Source organism: Phalacrocorax aristotelis, chromosome 1 (genome assembly GCF_949628215.1).
Source record: "Phalacrocorax aristotelis chromosome 1, bGulAri2.1, whole genome shotgun sequence".
Taxonomy (NCBI): domain Eukaryota; kingdom Metazoa; phylum Chordata; class Aves; order Suliformes; family Phalacrocoracidae; genus Phalacrocorax; species Phalacrocorax aristotelis.
In genome coordinates, this window is record NC_134276.1 from 85,853,876 (window position 1) to 85,867,117 (window position 13,242).

Genomic DNA, 13,242 nt, shown 5'->3' on the forward strand with positions numbered 1-13,242 from the left:
CCTCTCAGGCTGCGCATCCCGGCATGCGGGGTGCCTGGCCAGCTGGAATTTCCTGTGGCAGTGTGGGGCAGACCCCCAATCTGCATACAAGAGGAGCCAAAAGGTACAGCAGTCCCTCGGCAGCCACTTAGCCCCCTGAGCAAGGGGCAGGCGCAGAGACCTGGTGCTGGCTGCCCTACCAGAGGGATGGTGGAGTGCTTGTACTGAGGGCATCCGCCCTCTCCTTTTGCCAACAGCAAGCTCTTAAATGAGCATGGTTGTTTTCTCTAACACCCCGCCAAGAAAATACTGATTATTTTGTACTTCTTGGGTGCTCTTTCTGTTTCTATCTGCAAGAAAGGGCATCGTTTTTGTAGCTGAGCTTGTCTACGAACATATGGATTTGCCTGAGGCAAGATGAGCGTGTGCTGTTTCTCACGACTTATACAGGCTATAGGCAGTTTTTATTCCCTGAAATTATTATGTAGTTAAAACTACTTCCTCCTTGTTTTGCTAATCTCCTAAACTCTGTTGGTTACCATTAGGTACTCGGTGCCACAGGAGCTGCAGTAATTCAAGCCATTGGTCTCCATCCCTGCTCCTCTAGCCAAAGCTGGAGCCAGCGGGAGGGAGGCTTGCCACCCCGGGGGTGAGGAGTTTCAGAGCAGAAGTGTGGGGATGGGGAGGGTTGGGACAGGCACAGGTGGCACCCCGAGACTGTCCCGATGTCAGGGAGAGCACCTGGTGGTGGCCCCATCCTGGTGGGAAGAGGCATTGGTGTTGATGCCCTTGCGTTGGGTACCCAGGAGTGAGGGAGAAGGACCATGTGCAGCAGCCATGGCTTTGGGGCAGGCGTGGGGTGGGGTGGTTGATGAAAGACGGTGCCTGAGGGAAGAGAGGGCTCGAAATGGTTAAGCCCGGGAGTAGCGATGCCGTGGCAGATCCCCACCCCCAGTACTGTACAAGGAAATGCTTAGCTCCAGCTACATGAACGGTGTGTCAGGAAAATATATCGTTGCCTGAAACAGAATATACACAAAGCAGGAGAGACAAAAGTGCCCTCAGTCCCCCTTGCTCAGAGCTGCCTCCCAAAAGGGCTTTGATGGGGCTGACCTTCCCCTCAGCCTGCTCTTACACTGCTCCTGTATTTGCATTAGCACAGGAGAGGAGGGGAGACAGCCTCAGGTCCTGTTCTCCTGTTATTACAAGGATAAGCTAGGACATGGTACAGCCATGGAGGCTTTTATTTGTGGTTTATTTGTTTGGCTTTCCCAAAGGAAGAACCTGTGAGAGGTATGTTCTTCCCTAATAGCATCACCTTAGATTTTCACAGCAAACAGTCTGCTCCGCCTGCTGAGGTGGCCTGAAGAATCAAGACGATTGACAGCAAAAAAATTTACTTCAGAGTGGCACTGGTCTGCTGGCAGGTATTTTTTTTTTGTCTGTTAGTTTTGTTCTTCTTTATTTTTTTTTATTTCCTTTTCTTTGTTGTTTTTGGTAAAGGAACAAAGCTGCGCAGTCAGCTTTCTTCCTTCGCAGTCTATGGTCTGCATACTGAAATTTGGTTCTTTAAAGAACCGACCGTGTGAGGAATTAACACTAGGCTGCACCCCTGTGTGCCTTTCCATGCTGGTTTGCAGGATCTCCTACATCCAGAGCTTCACAGCCGTAGAGCAGCATCACCTCACCAGGAGAACTGAGCCATAGTCACGCTGTAGAGTGTGTTGCTAAACTGCTTCCTAGGGCTGAGCTGAACAGCCAAATAGGAAATCTTCTGGTCAGATTTATTGGAGTGGCCTGGTGACGTTCCCCAGAGGACTTACGATCTGTGGTGATGGATGACGCCGATCCATTAACGTAGCAGTCTCATCTGGGAAAGATGTAATTGTCGTTCTGCATCCTGCAGTTTCCCTAAGTTTTTCTGAACACGTAATAGCACACATCGCAGCAGAAATTGCTGGTGAAAAATGCTGCAGTAAATATGTCAGGCATTCTATATCCTGTGGCAGCGTACTCCTCCTCTGGTACCACGCAGCCATCATTAGGATAGGGGAAGTGATAATAACGAAATTTGGTATTCATCGTGATGTATGTGGTCTTCAAAGGTTTGATGGAAAAGTATAGGCAGGACCAACCATGTATCCTCTTGCAGTACGTGGCTGTGAAATTTGTTCATGTTGACTGCTTCACAGTATCAGGAAAATAATATTTACTTTTACCTGCAATAGCAGTGCTATTTGTACAACACTGATTGCCCTGCCTGCATTTCCTGAAATATAGCCCTTTTTTTCTAAGTGGTCGGAGTCTGGATCCCTGATGATAAAAAACATTAATACTTTTTTGTGTATTCTGGGCACAGTTTGGAATAGTCTCACCTGTGTGCAGTATGAGCAGTGTCAGTTGGTGCTGGAATACCCGGCTGGAGAAGACTCCTTTGAACTGGCTGGAAGGTCTCTGTTCATATAGCATCAAATCAGTAAAATTTGGACATCAACATTCACACTTAGACAGACTAGAAGTGCTCCGGCAGCAAAGAAACATGGTAGACCTTGACGAAATGGGAAGGAAAGGCACGCTGGAGGAACAAACAGCAAGTAGTGGACAGCAGCTAGACTGAGAGGGAAGACCTCACAGTCAAATGGATGAGGCAAAAGACATTAGAGAGGAAGCACTTGCAGATTGTAAATGCATGCAGGTATGTATATGCATGTGGAGCGTTTGTAGGTGTTACAAGCAACCTGGACCGGTTAACTGAACAGCAGTAACCTCTGTGGCACTGAAATGCAGCAAGACAGCTTTTCAGTTATTTACATCTTATTTGTGGTCAGAGGCGTCTATATTTCACAGTTCAGCACGGGCTTCTAGGAGGGCTAAACTGGTCGTTGAGGGTGAAAACACGTTGAAAAGTTGTGAGATCTTCTTGTTACATCCATCAGCACCGTAATGCAGCATCTCACACTGGTGTTATCTTGAATTTAGTCAGAAGGCTGACATCTTGTGCATCACGGCACGACGGAGAGAAGAGGTCATTTCTCTGCCTCTCAGAGTCAGACCAGGAAATGGTACAGACACTGGGGTGAAAGCAAGTGTGTAAAAGGATGCGAAGTTCAAAGAAAAAACGCTGCAGTTCTCCTCCCATCACAGGAGTCCTACATTTTTCTGTCTCTTTTAAACAAAATCCTTGCAGTTGCTTACAAATTTTGCGAGGATGAAAAGAAGGGGCTATTTTTTGCTTGAAAGTTTTTCCATCCACACACTTTTAGATAGGGTGGTGCAAGAGTAGGGCAAGTCTGAAATATGCTGAGGATTAGCACTGTCATGTAGCTGATGAAATGTTGGGATTGGTTTATCAAAGTGATGGGGTGGAGGAGAGGGAGAGTCAGTTTAACAAGTCTGAAGCTATGAAAATGAAACTTGATCTGGAAGTGGAAAGCTGGAGGAGCATTTGGTTACTCATGCCAGCGCAGAAGGATGAAGTATTAAATAACCACATTTTGCACCAGGGAAGGGGGGACTCTGCTACCCTTTTGCTCCCCAAGAAGCACCCTGATACTCCTGCACCTTCATATCTGCCCGTGCTCCCAAGTGAGACCCTTACCTGTGGTCTTAGACAGGAGCATTCAAACCTCACCAAAAAGGATCTGCAAGGTGGAAGGTTTAGGTTTTTTACTTAGTTTCACTTTTCTTCTCATTATTTATTTACTTAAGCCAGACTATATTAGGACAATTAGAGGTTATATGAAAATTTGGCTTTCAGTTGATTTAAGATGAATTCTAGAAGTGTTGGAATTTGCTATTCTAATGCCTGTGGCTTTAAAAGGCATTTGGACTGGTTTCTGCTTCTTTTTCCTCTCTGTCTCAAGAAGGTCTAGAGGGAAGGCAAGTTTAAGGGCAGTCCCTCAATGGTGCTGAGGTTAGCCCTATTCTGGCCTTGCCTGCACCAAGAAAACGTGGTTTTTAACTGGAGCTGGCGTGCCATAAGGAGGGGATGGGAAAAGGTTTGCAGCACATCTGAGGGGCTGAGGCTCTCGGGGCCTGTGTGGTGGCAGTGGCACCTGACTTCATGTATGGGTTTTGAGTTGTTGCAGCTGGTTTACCCCTCGAGGGGTACTCTAGCATGCTTTGCTTGTGTGGCTAGTTGGCAGACAGCCAAAGCAGTCGAAGCCATGGTGATATAATGGGGCAAAGTCAGATGTTTCACCTGCAAAAGTTTAAAGTTTAAAAACTGATTTTAACTTTACCTCACGAACCTGTCAGTTGAGACTTGGTAACTGGTCTGTGAGGGGATCCTATCCTTCATAGCCAGGAGCAAGACAGATCCACGTAAGCAAAGAGAGACGGACAATGTGCATCAGCCTTTGCCACACTGATACCAATTCTCATCTGGATATTGGAAAAGATCAAATGAATGTAGTAAAAATATCTGAGCCTGGGATCAGTGGAGAGGGTCAGGACAAAATAGCGAGCCAAGTGTCTCTGAGCAGAGAACAAACCTCCGCTGGGGAACTAATGAGGCTTTGAAGTCGTTTCACTGACATCAAACTTGGAAATCCTTTGTAAGAACTGAGATGCTTTAAGGACTGTTTAATAAAGCACTTGACTGGGAAAGGAGCAAATATTTTATCAGGCTGACAATGAGTGCTTTTTGTTTTGGGTTTTGGGGGAAGTGGGGTTGGCAATTACGTTTAATTGGTATCCTTTTCCTCCTGTTATCATTGGTGTATCGATTGCTGGGAAAACAAAATGCATGGGTTTTAAAATTTACTGTAAAGTAACGACTCTCTTGTTTGTTTTGTTTAGCTCTCTGTTCTCAAAACAGCTCATTTTTCTTTGCTTTGCTGGCAAATATAATGTTTTGGTTGAAAATGATACTAAATAATCAGTTAAATGGGATATTTAATGACAGGAAAAATTGTTTAAAATATTTTTTCCCATAGGAAAATCGTGCTCTTTACTTTTCATGCCTAAGAAGTCTTTTAATGCTAGCATGAGTCTGCATTCTTCCTATGATCCCACTCCAAAAGTAAATACATGGGTACACTGCATGTGTGAAAACCGTGGAGGTCAAGGTGTAGTAAAACTCAGGAGCTCCAATGCAGGAGATATCCCTAGAGTAAATCCAGTTTTTCCCTGATACCATTTTAATTTAGACTTTATTAGTTTCTTGCCCACTGCTGGTTTGCCTTCCCCATGGAAAACTGACCTCTACTGTATGAGAAGCAAGCCTGGTAGATGAAGGGGGGGAGCAGCGGATATTGTCTACCTGGACTTGAGGAAGGCCTTTGACAGTGTCTCCTGTAAGATCCCCATAGGCAACCTGCTGATGTACGGGCTGGATGAGCACACAGTGAGCTGGACTGGAAACCGGCTGAATGGCTGGGCCCAGGGGATGATGATCCGTGGCACAAAATCAAGTTGGAGGCCAGTGACTAGTGGTGTACCCCAGGGGTCAATACTGGGTCCAATCCTCTTTAGCACCTTCAGTAATGATCTGGATGATGGGGCAGAGCATGCCTTCAGCAAGTCTGCAGATGACACCAGACTGGCAGGAGCGGCTCACACACCAGAGGGTCGTGCTGCCATCCAGAGGTACGTCAACAGGCAGGAGAAGTGGGCCAATAGGACCTCATGAAGTTCAACAAGGAGAAGCATAAGGTCCTGCACCTGGGGAGGAACAACCCCAGGCACCAGTATGTGCTGGGGCCGCCCAGCTGGAAGGCAGCTTTGTAGAAGAGGAGCCAGGGGTGCTGGTGGACACCAAGTTGAACATGAGCCAGCCATGCACCCTTGCTGCAAAAAAGGCTAATGGTGCCCTGGCCTGCATTAGGAGGAGTGTTGCCAGCAGACTGCGGGAGGTGATCCTTCCCCTCCCCTCAGCACTGGTGAGGCCGCAGCTGGAGTGCTGCGTCCAGCTCTGGGCTCCCCAGTACAAGAGAGACGTGGACATACTGGAGAGAGTCCAATGAAGGGCCACAAAGGTGATGAAGGGGCAGGAGCACCGCTCCTGTGAGGAAAGGCTGAGAGAGCTGGGACTGTTCAGCCTGGAGAAGAGAAGGCTCGGGGGGATCGCATCGATGTATAGAAGTACCTGAGGGGAGGGTGCAACGAGGACAGAGCCAGGCTCTTTGCAGAGGTTCCCAGTGGCAGGACCAGAGGCAAGGGGCACAAACTGAAAGAGAGGAGGTTCCCTCTGAACATCAGGCAATGCTTTTTCACGGTGAGGGTGACCGAGCCCTGGCACAGGTTGCCCGGGGAGGGTGTGGAGTCTCCAGTCCTTGGGGGTATTGAGAAACTGCCTGGACCTGGGCAACCGGCTGTAGGCGTCCCTGCTTGAGCAGGGGTCTTGGACCAGATGACCTCCAGAGATGCCTTCCAACCTCAACCCATTTGTGATTCATTGATTCTGAGCAAGCAGATGTGCACGATGGGGCTGAGAGGCAGAGAGGGGAGTGCGGAAGGACTTTCCCAGGAGTGAGCAGCCCTACAGTTTGGCTTTTGGGGAGCTGCTGGTGAGATGATGATCCCCCAGGGCCATGCAGGCCGCACCTCCCCACTGCAGGTGGGCAGGGCTGTGATTGCTGGGTCCCTGGCACACCTGTCCCACCACACTGCTGCAGCTGCTGACGTCCCCATCCCGAGGGACTGCCTCACACTCTGGGAGGACACGTCTGCCCACTACCAGCAGCATCAAGGGAAAGTTGATTTAGACAGAGACTTCTGCAGTTGCAGAAGTGGTAACTCATTTTTCCTGTTTGAACAGAAATCTGGAGCATGAAAACTGCAATGAGTCAGAAGAACCTGCTGGGTCAAAGGGACATCACCAAACTGGGTGGCACATGACTCAGCAGTAATTATGGCTGGCAAATGTATATTCGTCCTTCACATGTCAGGTTTAATACATCAGACTTCTGTGTGCTGCCTCTGGCTTGGAGTGCGTGTTCAGCTTACTGCAGGCTAAGCAGGCAGCCACTGCTTAGGCATTTCTGTACTACGCTAAGGGAAGAAAATAAACCACCTTTTGAAAGGTTTTATACTTGGAAACTTGCTGCAAGGTTCCTTCAAGCATAACAGTTTAGAGACCCCCAGGAACGGGGATGTGCTGCCATTGTGAGAAACTTGAGCATTTGGGAATAGCAAGATCAATCTCAAGAAATTTCAAAGTAGCCCTGTTTTTATAATGCCTGCTTATTTGTAATATGTTATACTGCATGAGTGGCGGTCCTTTTGAAAGTAGGAGGCCTTCAGTTAAGTGTTATATCCAGTTATCGGAGTAGTTTGTGAATGGAGCAGAGGAAGAGAAAGGGCATCTGGCAGTACGGCAGCGTGTGCTGTCTCCCTTACACTTGGGGTATGACACAGTTTCCGCTGCAAATGTAGGGGGTTTTGGCAAGCTTTCAAATTGGATATAAAAATTCACTACAGGTTGAAATTTGTCAGGGAAATGCTCTATTCCTTCCACAGCATTTATCGTCTGTCTTGTATATCTTGCCCTTGGGAGTAAAGATGCTGGTTTCAGGTCTGTGACAGAATTTTTTTTTCAGTTGGTCTGATTTGTTTTTAAATGAGAAGAAAGTGAGTTCTCTCCTCCCCAGAATGGATTGCTAACTACAGGCTGTTGACAACAGCAATATAGTTAGCAAATATATGACTCTAACGCGGCTCTTTGCAGGTGATTAGCCTGTGCAATAGGCAGGCCGCTGTGGTATTTCTCAGCCGAACTGTTTAAGAGACAGAAGTACTATCAGCCAGGCAAGCCGCTGCATTTGAGAACAATCGTGCTGTGTGCCGAAGCAGTGTATACATATTGTCAATGTCCCATCTATAACATGCCATTTTGCACTGCCGTAATGATTTCCTTTCCCTCTCGTTCCCCCAGGGCTTAACAGCCTGGATGGGAGCCTTGACACAAATAGGTTCGCCTCCCATAAGGATTCATAATGCAGCAGTGGAAAATAAAAGAGTACCTACCTGTTGCATGAGCTGCATCAGAGCCTTGTTAGTCCTCCGGCATCTTCTGAAGTTGTCTGATGAGATGCTGTTATTTTAACTGCTCCTGAGCAGTGTCCAGCTCATCCTCCACGACATAGCACCCGCAGAGTGAAAAGTAACACAGGGCAGCATGTAGGTGCATGGTGAGCAGGGGATGTTGCACAGAGGGAAGAACAGCAAAAGTGGTAGCTTTCATACCGGTGGAGATACCCCGGCATAGCCCTCCCTCCTCTGTCTGCCTGATACCAGAGTGAATCCTGCCCATCTTTCCAATGTCTTTCTCACCTTGCCCTCAGTCACGTTTGAATGGCGCCTCCCAAATCTGAACAGGGAGTTGCTGGGTATTTGAGCAAAGAGAGTGAGTGGGGGAGAGGGTAGGGCTAAACTTGGATGTTTCCTCAGTGGAGTGGACACAGAAGTGCATCCTCAGCAGTTCCTCTTTGGTTATGACCAAGGGGCCATCGAGCCCCCTCTCCAGAGGTGATGGGACTGGATTTGGGATCCGGCTGTGAGCGGCAGGAGGGTGAGGGGCTGGTTGCCTTAACAAATGGCTTTTGGGTCTCCTCTGCTCCGCCTGCCCCGTATCTCAGAGGGGGTCATCGTCGGCCCTCCTGTGAGCAGTGGGAGGACAGGTCCCACGGGCTCTGCTGGTGCCTCTGCACCCAGCCAAGCTGTGTGTGGGCTATCAAACGCAGCACCACGAATGGTGGAACACAGGAAAAGGTTAGTTCACTGTCAGCTGTGAGTTGGTTATTCCTCTGCCCTTTGGTGCTTGAGGATTATGCTAGTAGAAGGGTATGTGGCACAGCCAGGCTTGTCAATCCCAGGTGCCTGAATATGTGAACCAGTGAGAAACGTGAGAGGCAAACACTGCTGAAATCACATGTGGTTTGCATGTATGGGAGAGTCAACCTTCACATTATTTGTGATTTAATAGCTTCACAGATTTGGTATATGAACGCTCACTTCATTCAAATACTTTTTTTTCTATTCTAGCAGCAAGCCACCAATAACAATATGGTAAAGCCTTTATTTGTGTATGGCTTGAGCTGTACAAAGCAAAAACTGCGGGATGGAAGACGATTTATTGTGTGTTGGTCTGCGTCAATATGTGTCCTCGTTGCCCATCTGTGTATTTTCTGCATAAGGATGCAGAAAGATGGGTGGGGCTTTGGCCGCTGAGACTGCTGAGGACAGGCAGGCCCCCAACCCTGAGCTCCTTAAGAAACCCATGTCTAAGAAGGGTGCAGGTTGGGTGCGTGGTTTCGTGATGCATCAGGGGGCAATGGGGGTGTGCTGCCACACAGCAGCAGGATCAGCTCGATGGGAACCAGGGAGTGCAGGACCTGCCATGGTGCTCTGGTTGGGTGCCTGCTGCCGGGGGTGCTTGGCAGGTCTGCCACCCTCCCGAAGGGCGGTGGGGTGTCCCCGTCAGGGATGTTCTCACCACAGCCCTTGTTAATGGGCTTCTGCAGAGCAAAAATCAAACATGCTGCTTCTGGCAGGAGGATCGGTCACAGCAAGCAACAAGTTTTGGCAAAACTCTTGTCCAAAGTCCACATCCAATTATAATTTTGTTCCCAAGCTGTTCTATTAAGTGAAGATTTATAATTTTGCTTTGGTTTTGATACTGTGTTTATAGTGAAAGGAAACACAGTTTTTCCAGGAGATACTGAGCAGGGCGTCCCACAAAGGAAGCATTTGAGACACTTTCTATAGTGTGCACAGTATAATTTGAATTCTGTGTCGACAGCAAGGTACAAGCCATGTTACAGACGAGCAAGCGGGGTGCGGGGATAGCTGCGCACGGTACAGTGCTGCTGTCCCACAGGAAGGCATGCAACAGCCCTGAGAAAAGTCTGCTGCACAGCCATCAGCGGGAGATAAAAAAAATAAGCTAGAGTTATCACCACCCCTTTCATGGCATTTCTGTATAGTTAACTTACCATTTCCTGTACAGTTACACACATCATTGCATAGTGCCATGAACTTAACTCTTATCAGCACCCCTGTGGGAAAGCCCGGGTTATTTACAATAGGGCTCTTTTCAGTGTTGCAAGCTTTCTTTCAATTAAAACAAACAGCAAATTAAATATTAAATAGATAAGTAGGGAAAGTGAAATTAAGTGATTTTCTGGCACTCAGGTGTAGTAGACAGAGGAAACTTAAGGCAATCTCACTGAATTATATTTCCTTCAGTTGTGTATATCAGGTACATGAAACTTACTTTAAGAACTGGGTAACTCTGAATCCTTTATGTACAGTGAAGCAGCAATCTTAAAACAAATACAAAAAAACCCCAAACCCAGCACATACTTCAGGGTGATTTTTATTAAAGGAGAAATATAGTAGAGCTATTACTGTTAATACCAACATTGAAAATTTACTTTAGTTTGTCATCTCCGTGTTCGCTTATTGTTTTGTATCATGTACTCAATGTACGTAGCATAAAAAAGGAGTCCAGGAACAACAAAAACACCTATTTGGACAGCTTCAAACTGTCTCTTGATCCCAGATCTTAAAATGTTTCCTCTTTTGAGGCTTGGGGACTTGGATCCTTTTCACTCTGTCTGCTTACTGACCTTGATAATAGGCGTTTAGTGTAATACATGTTTAGCAGCCCTGGGATTGCCTCCCGGGTGAGAACAAAAATTGCTTTACAGGGCGTAGGGGGCAGTTGCGCTGGGACTCTGCTGTACCTGGCAGCCAGCTACTGCCAAGCTGTGGGCATGATCATGAAATATTTTTAAGTGTATATATATAAAATGTTTTGGGTTTTTTTTTTCCCCCCTGTAGCTATCACATGCTCAAGAAGCAGGTGTACTGGAAGTATGGAAAGGTACGCTTCCACATAGGAAAGGGGAGGCAGAGAAAAGCCCACCCCAAGCCCATAAACCTGGGTCAAGGGCTACACCTTATCTTTCGCTCCTTCTTCTTCCCCTCACGTGGTGGGGCCCTCAGAGGCCCACAGAGGCAGTGTAGGACCGCGAGCTCAACAATATATATTTATAGATCCCAGAAACATACAGGATTCAGTGTGGAAAACAATATTTAACTATGCTTTAAAAAAAAAAAAAAACCCACACAAAAAAACCCACCACCAACCCCACAGGCATTTCTTCAAGGTGTCTGATGGTGATAGATGAGCTCTTCTTCCCCTCATCTAGATATTTCCTCTGCCTCCAGCCCTGTCACTTTTTAAAGCAGCAAAAGGGGTGATTTTATTATGTTTTATACTTTCATCTTCAGCAGTGATCAGTCTCTCTCTCCATGGGTGCATACAGCATGCTAATCCCTCAAGTCTGTTACGCAGCATAATTTTCATCTTAATTTTTCTATTTCTCAATGTTAAATGGGTTTGCCAGGGGAACAGGGGGTCATTTCCTGTCCCTGCCAGGTCATTAATTCCCTATGAAAACACCACGATCTCACGCTTCTCGAGCAAACAGAAACATTGGGAAGAGCCAGTGTCTTGAGCAAAATACTCGGCTGTGCTGCAGCAGCTGGAGGAGCAAAGATGCTGGTGTACGCTGCAGAGACCACGGGGTTTTAAAATCGTCATTTTCAAAAAAGGGAGGGAGAGATTATATAAGAGCAGTAGAAAATGGCTTTTTAATTCCTTAACAGAAATAATGTCTATTCTTTTTCAGCTTGAATCTGCTGAGCAGTCTCCTCATTGCCTTTATTTTTAGAAACGATTGCTCGTCTTTTTTTTTTTTTTTTTTTTTTTAAACAAGACTGGCACGATTTTTTTGGTACTGATACTTGTCACTTTCTGAATAAGGGATTTGATTTTTGCTCCTGTTTTTTGGTGCTTGGGCATCTCTGCCTGCCTCTAATCTGTCTCAGCCAAGGCTGGAAAAAGAAACAAACAAACAAAAAAAACCCTCAACCCTGCATTTGTGAATGTTTTCTGCAGAATGTTTCATAAGATGTGAAAAATCCGGAATTACTCTCCTTAAGCCAGCAGCAGGAGGGGAAAAGAAATGACTCATCTGTTTACTTTTAAAAATCCTTTTTAAGAATTCAGACATGCCTGATAAATTATTAGCATTTTACCCAACCAGCCTCCACTATTAACTCCCGACATTTCTGTAGTCTTGCACTCACTGTGGCATCTCGCTGCCAAATCCAAGGATTTACAGGTCTCGGGAGATTTCCCACTTCCCTGCCTTGGCCATTTTTTAGCCTTTGTTTGTGGGGTTTGCTTTTTTCCCCCCTTTTCCCTGTCCCCTCTTAGTTTGCCGGTTTGTCGGTCCTACAAACACCTATGCGAGCAAATAATTTCTGTAAGTGCCAGAGCTGGTGGAGCTCTTCGTGTGCTCTCAGCCAGAGTCGCATCCCCAGGCTGGGACTCCTCACCCGTCCAATTTTGGAGTGGCACTGCCCTCCCCATCATCCCAATGCCACCGTGCCTGCGGGATGCAGGGAAGCACCTCACTCCCACCAGCCCAGCCAGCCGGATGGTGGCGATGGCACACGTTTTGTTAGTAGGGAACAGGATTCAGCCGCGTGCAGGTGAAAAATGTAAATTTTGGGGTGCGCCGGTGCTTTCCCATGGTAACGGAGTTGAAACCGGACAAGTTTCCATGGTGATTATTACTACGGCAGGATGCACCGTGCACTTCAGGAGAGGCACAGGCAGTGCCAGGCAGAGCGGCCAGCCCCCAGCCAAAGTCTGCAGGCAGCAGCTCGCAGGGGGGAAATTATTTATGCTTCTGAATAAATGGATGCACAGCACTGGTAGTTTGCTGCCTTTTTTTTGCTTTTTTCAGGGGAAGGGGGTGTTAAGCTTTCTAGGAAATAGTCTGCAGATTTCACCGCGATCATGAATGGAAACCATCTCTGCCATTTTTTAATTGCCATTTGCTTGGTTAATATAAAGTGTTGTGCTGTCAAGATAAATTTGAAGTTGTTTTACATTTTTGTTGTTGTTGTTCATTCTTCATGTCTTTTATGACACGGGCCTGGTTCACATGATCACCTCTAGCTCTGTGGCAGGGCGAACGTTGGGGTTTGGTTTGGGTTTGTCCCTTTCTCACCTTGCATACATCAGTTTTGGAGGTGCTGTATGCAGTGTGCGGCACTTACCTGCTTGCCTTTAGTAAACCCCACTGGGATGAAAAAGGGACAAGTATTATAGGGGAAGTGAGGAACCTTTGCCCATGGCGGAATATTTCTTAGCCACGATATTTTTAGAAATACTTGTTTTGGGGGCTTTTGTTGAGCTAAAACAGCGTGCTGTCGCTTGGCTGTGCCATGCACTGTCATTAT

At 47.0% G+C, this 13,242-nt stretch overlaps 1 protein-coding gene across 3 annotated transcripts in view; it reads left to right on the forward strand.

The window, feature by feature from the left end:
* The window catches only part of RAI2 (retinoic acid induced 2), a 45,486-nt gene that overhangs the window by 29,760 nt on the left and 2,484 nt on the right, over window positions 1–13,242 (forward strand). The window contains exon 1 of one of the 3 annotated variants that reach the window (XM_075096425.1): window positions 1,114–1,406. The exons of 1 other annotated variant lie outside the window; for it this stretch is intronic. Coding sequence is in view for 1 of the 2 variants with exons in the window: in XM_075096405.1 (XP_074952506.1) it covers window positions 2,618–2,674 (57 nt within the window). In the remaining variant the exon portion in view is untranslated. Of the gene's footprint in view, window positions 1–1,113; window positions 1,407–2,450; window positions 2,675–13,242 lie in introns of those variants that run through there. One more of the 3 variants, XM_075096405.1, reaches the window with a different exon arrangement.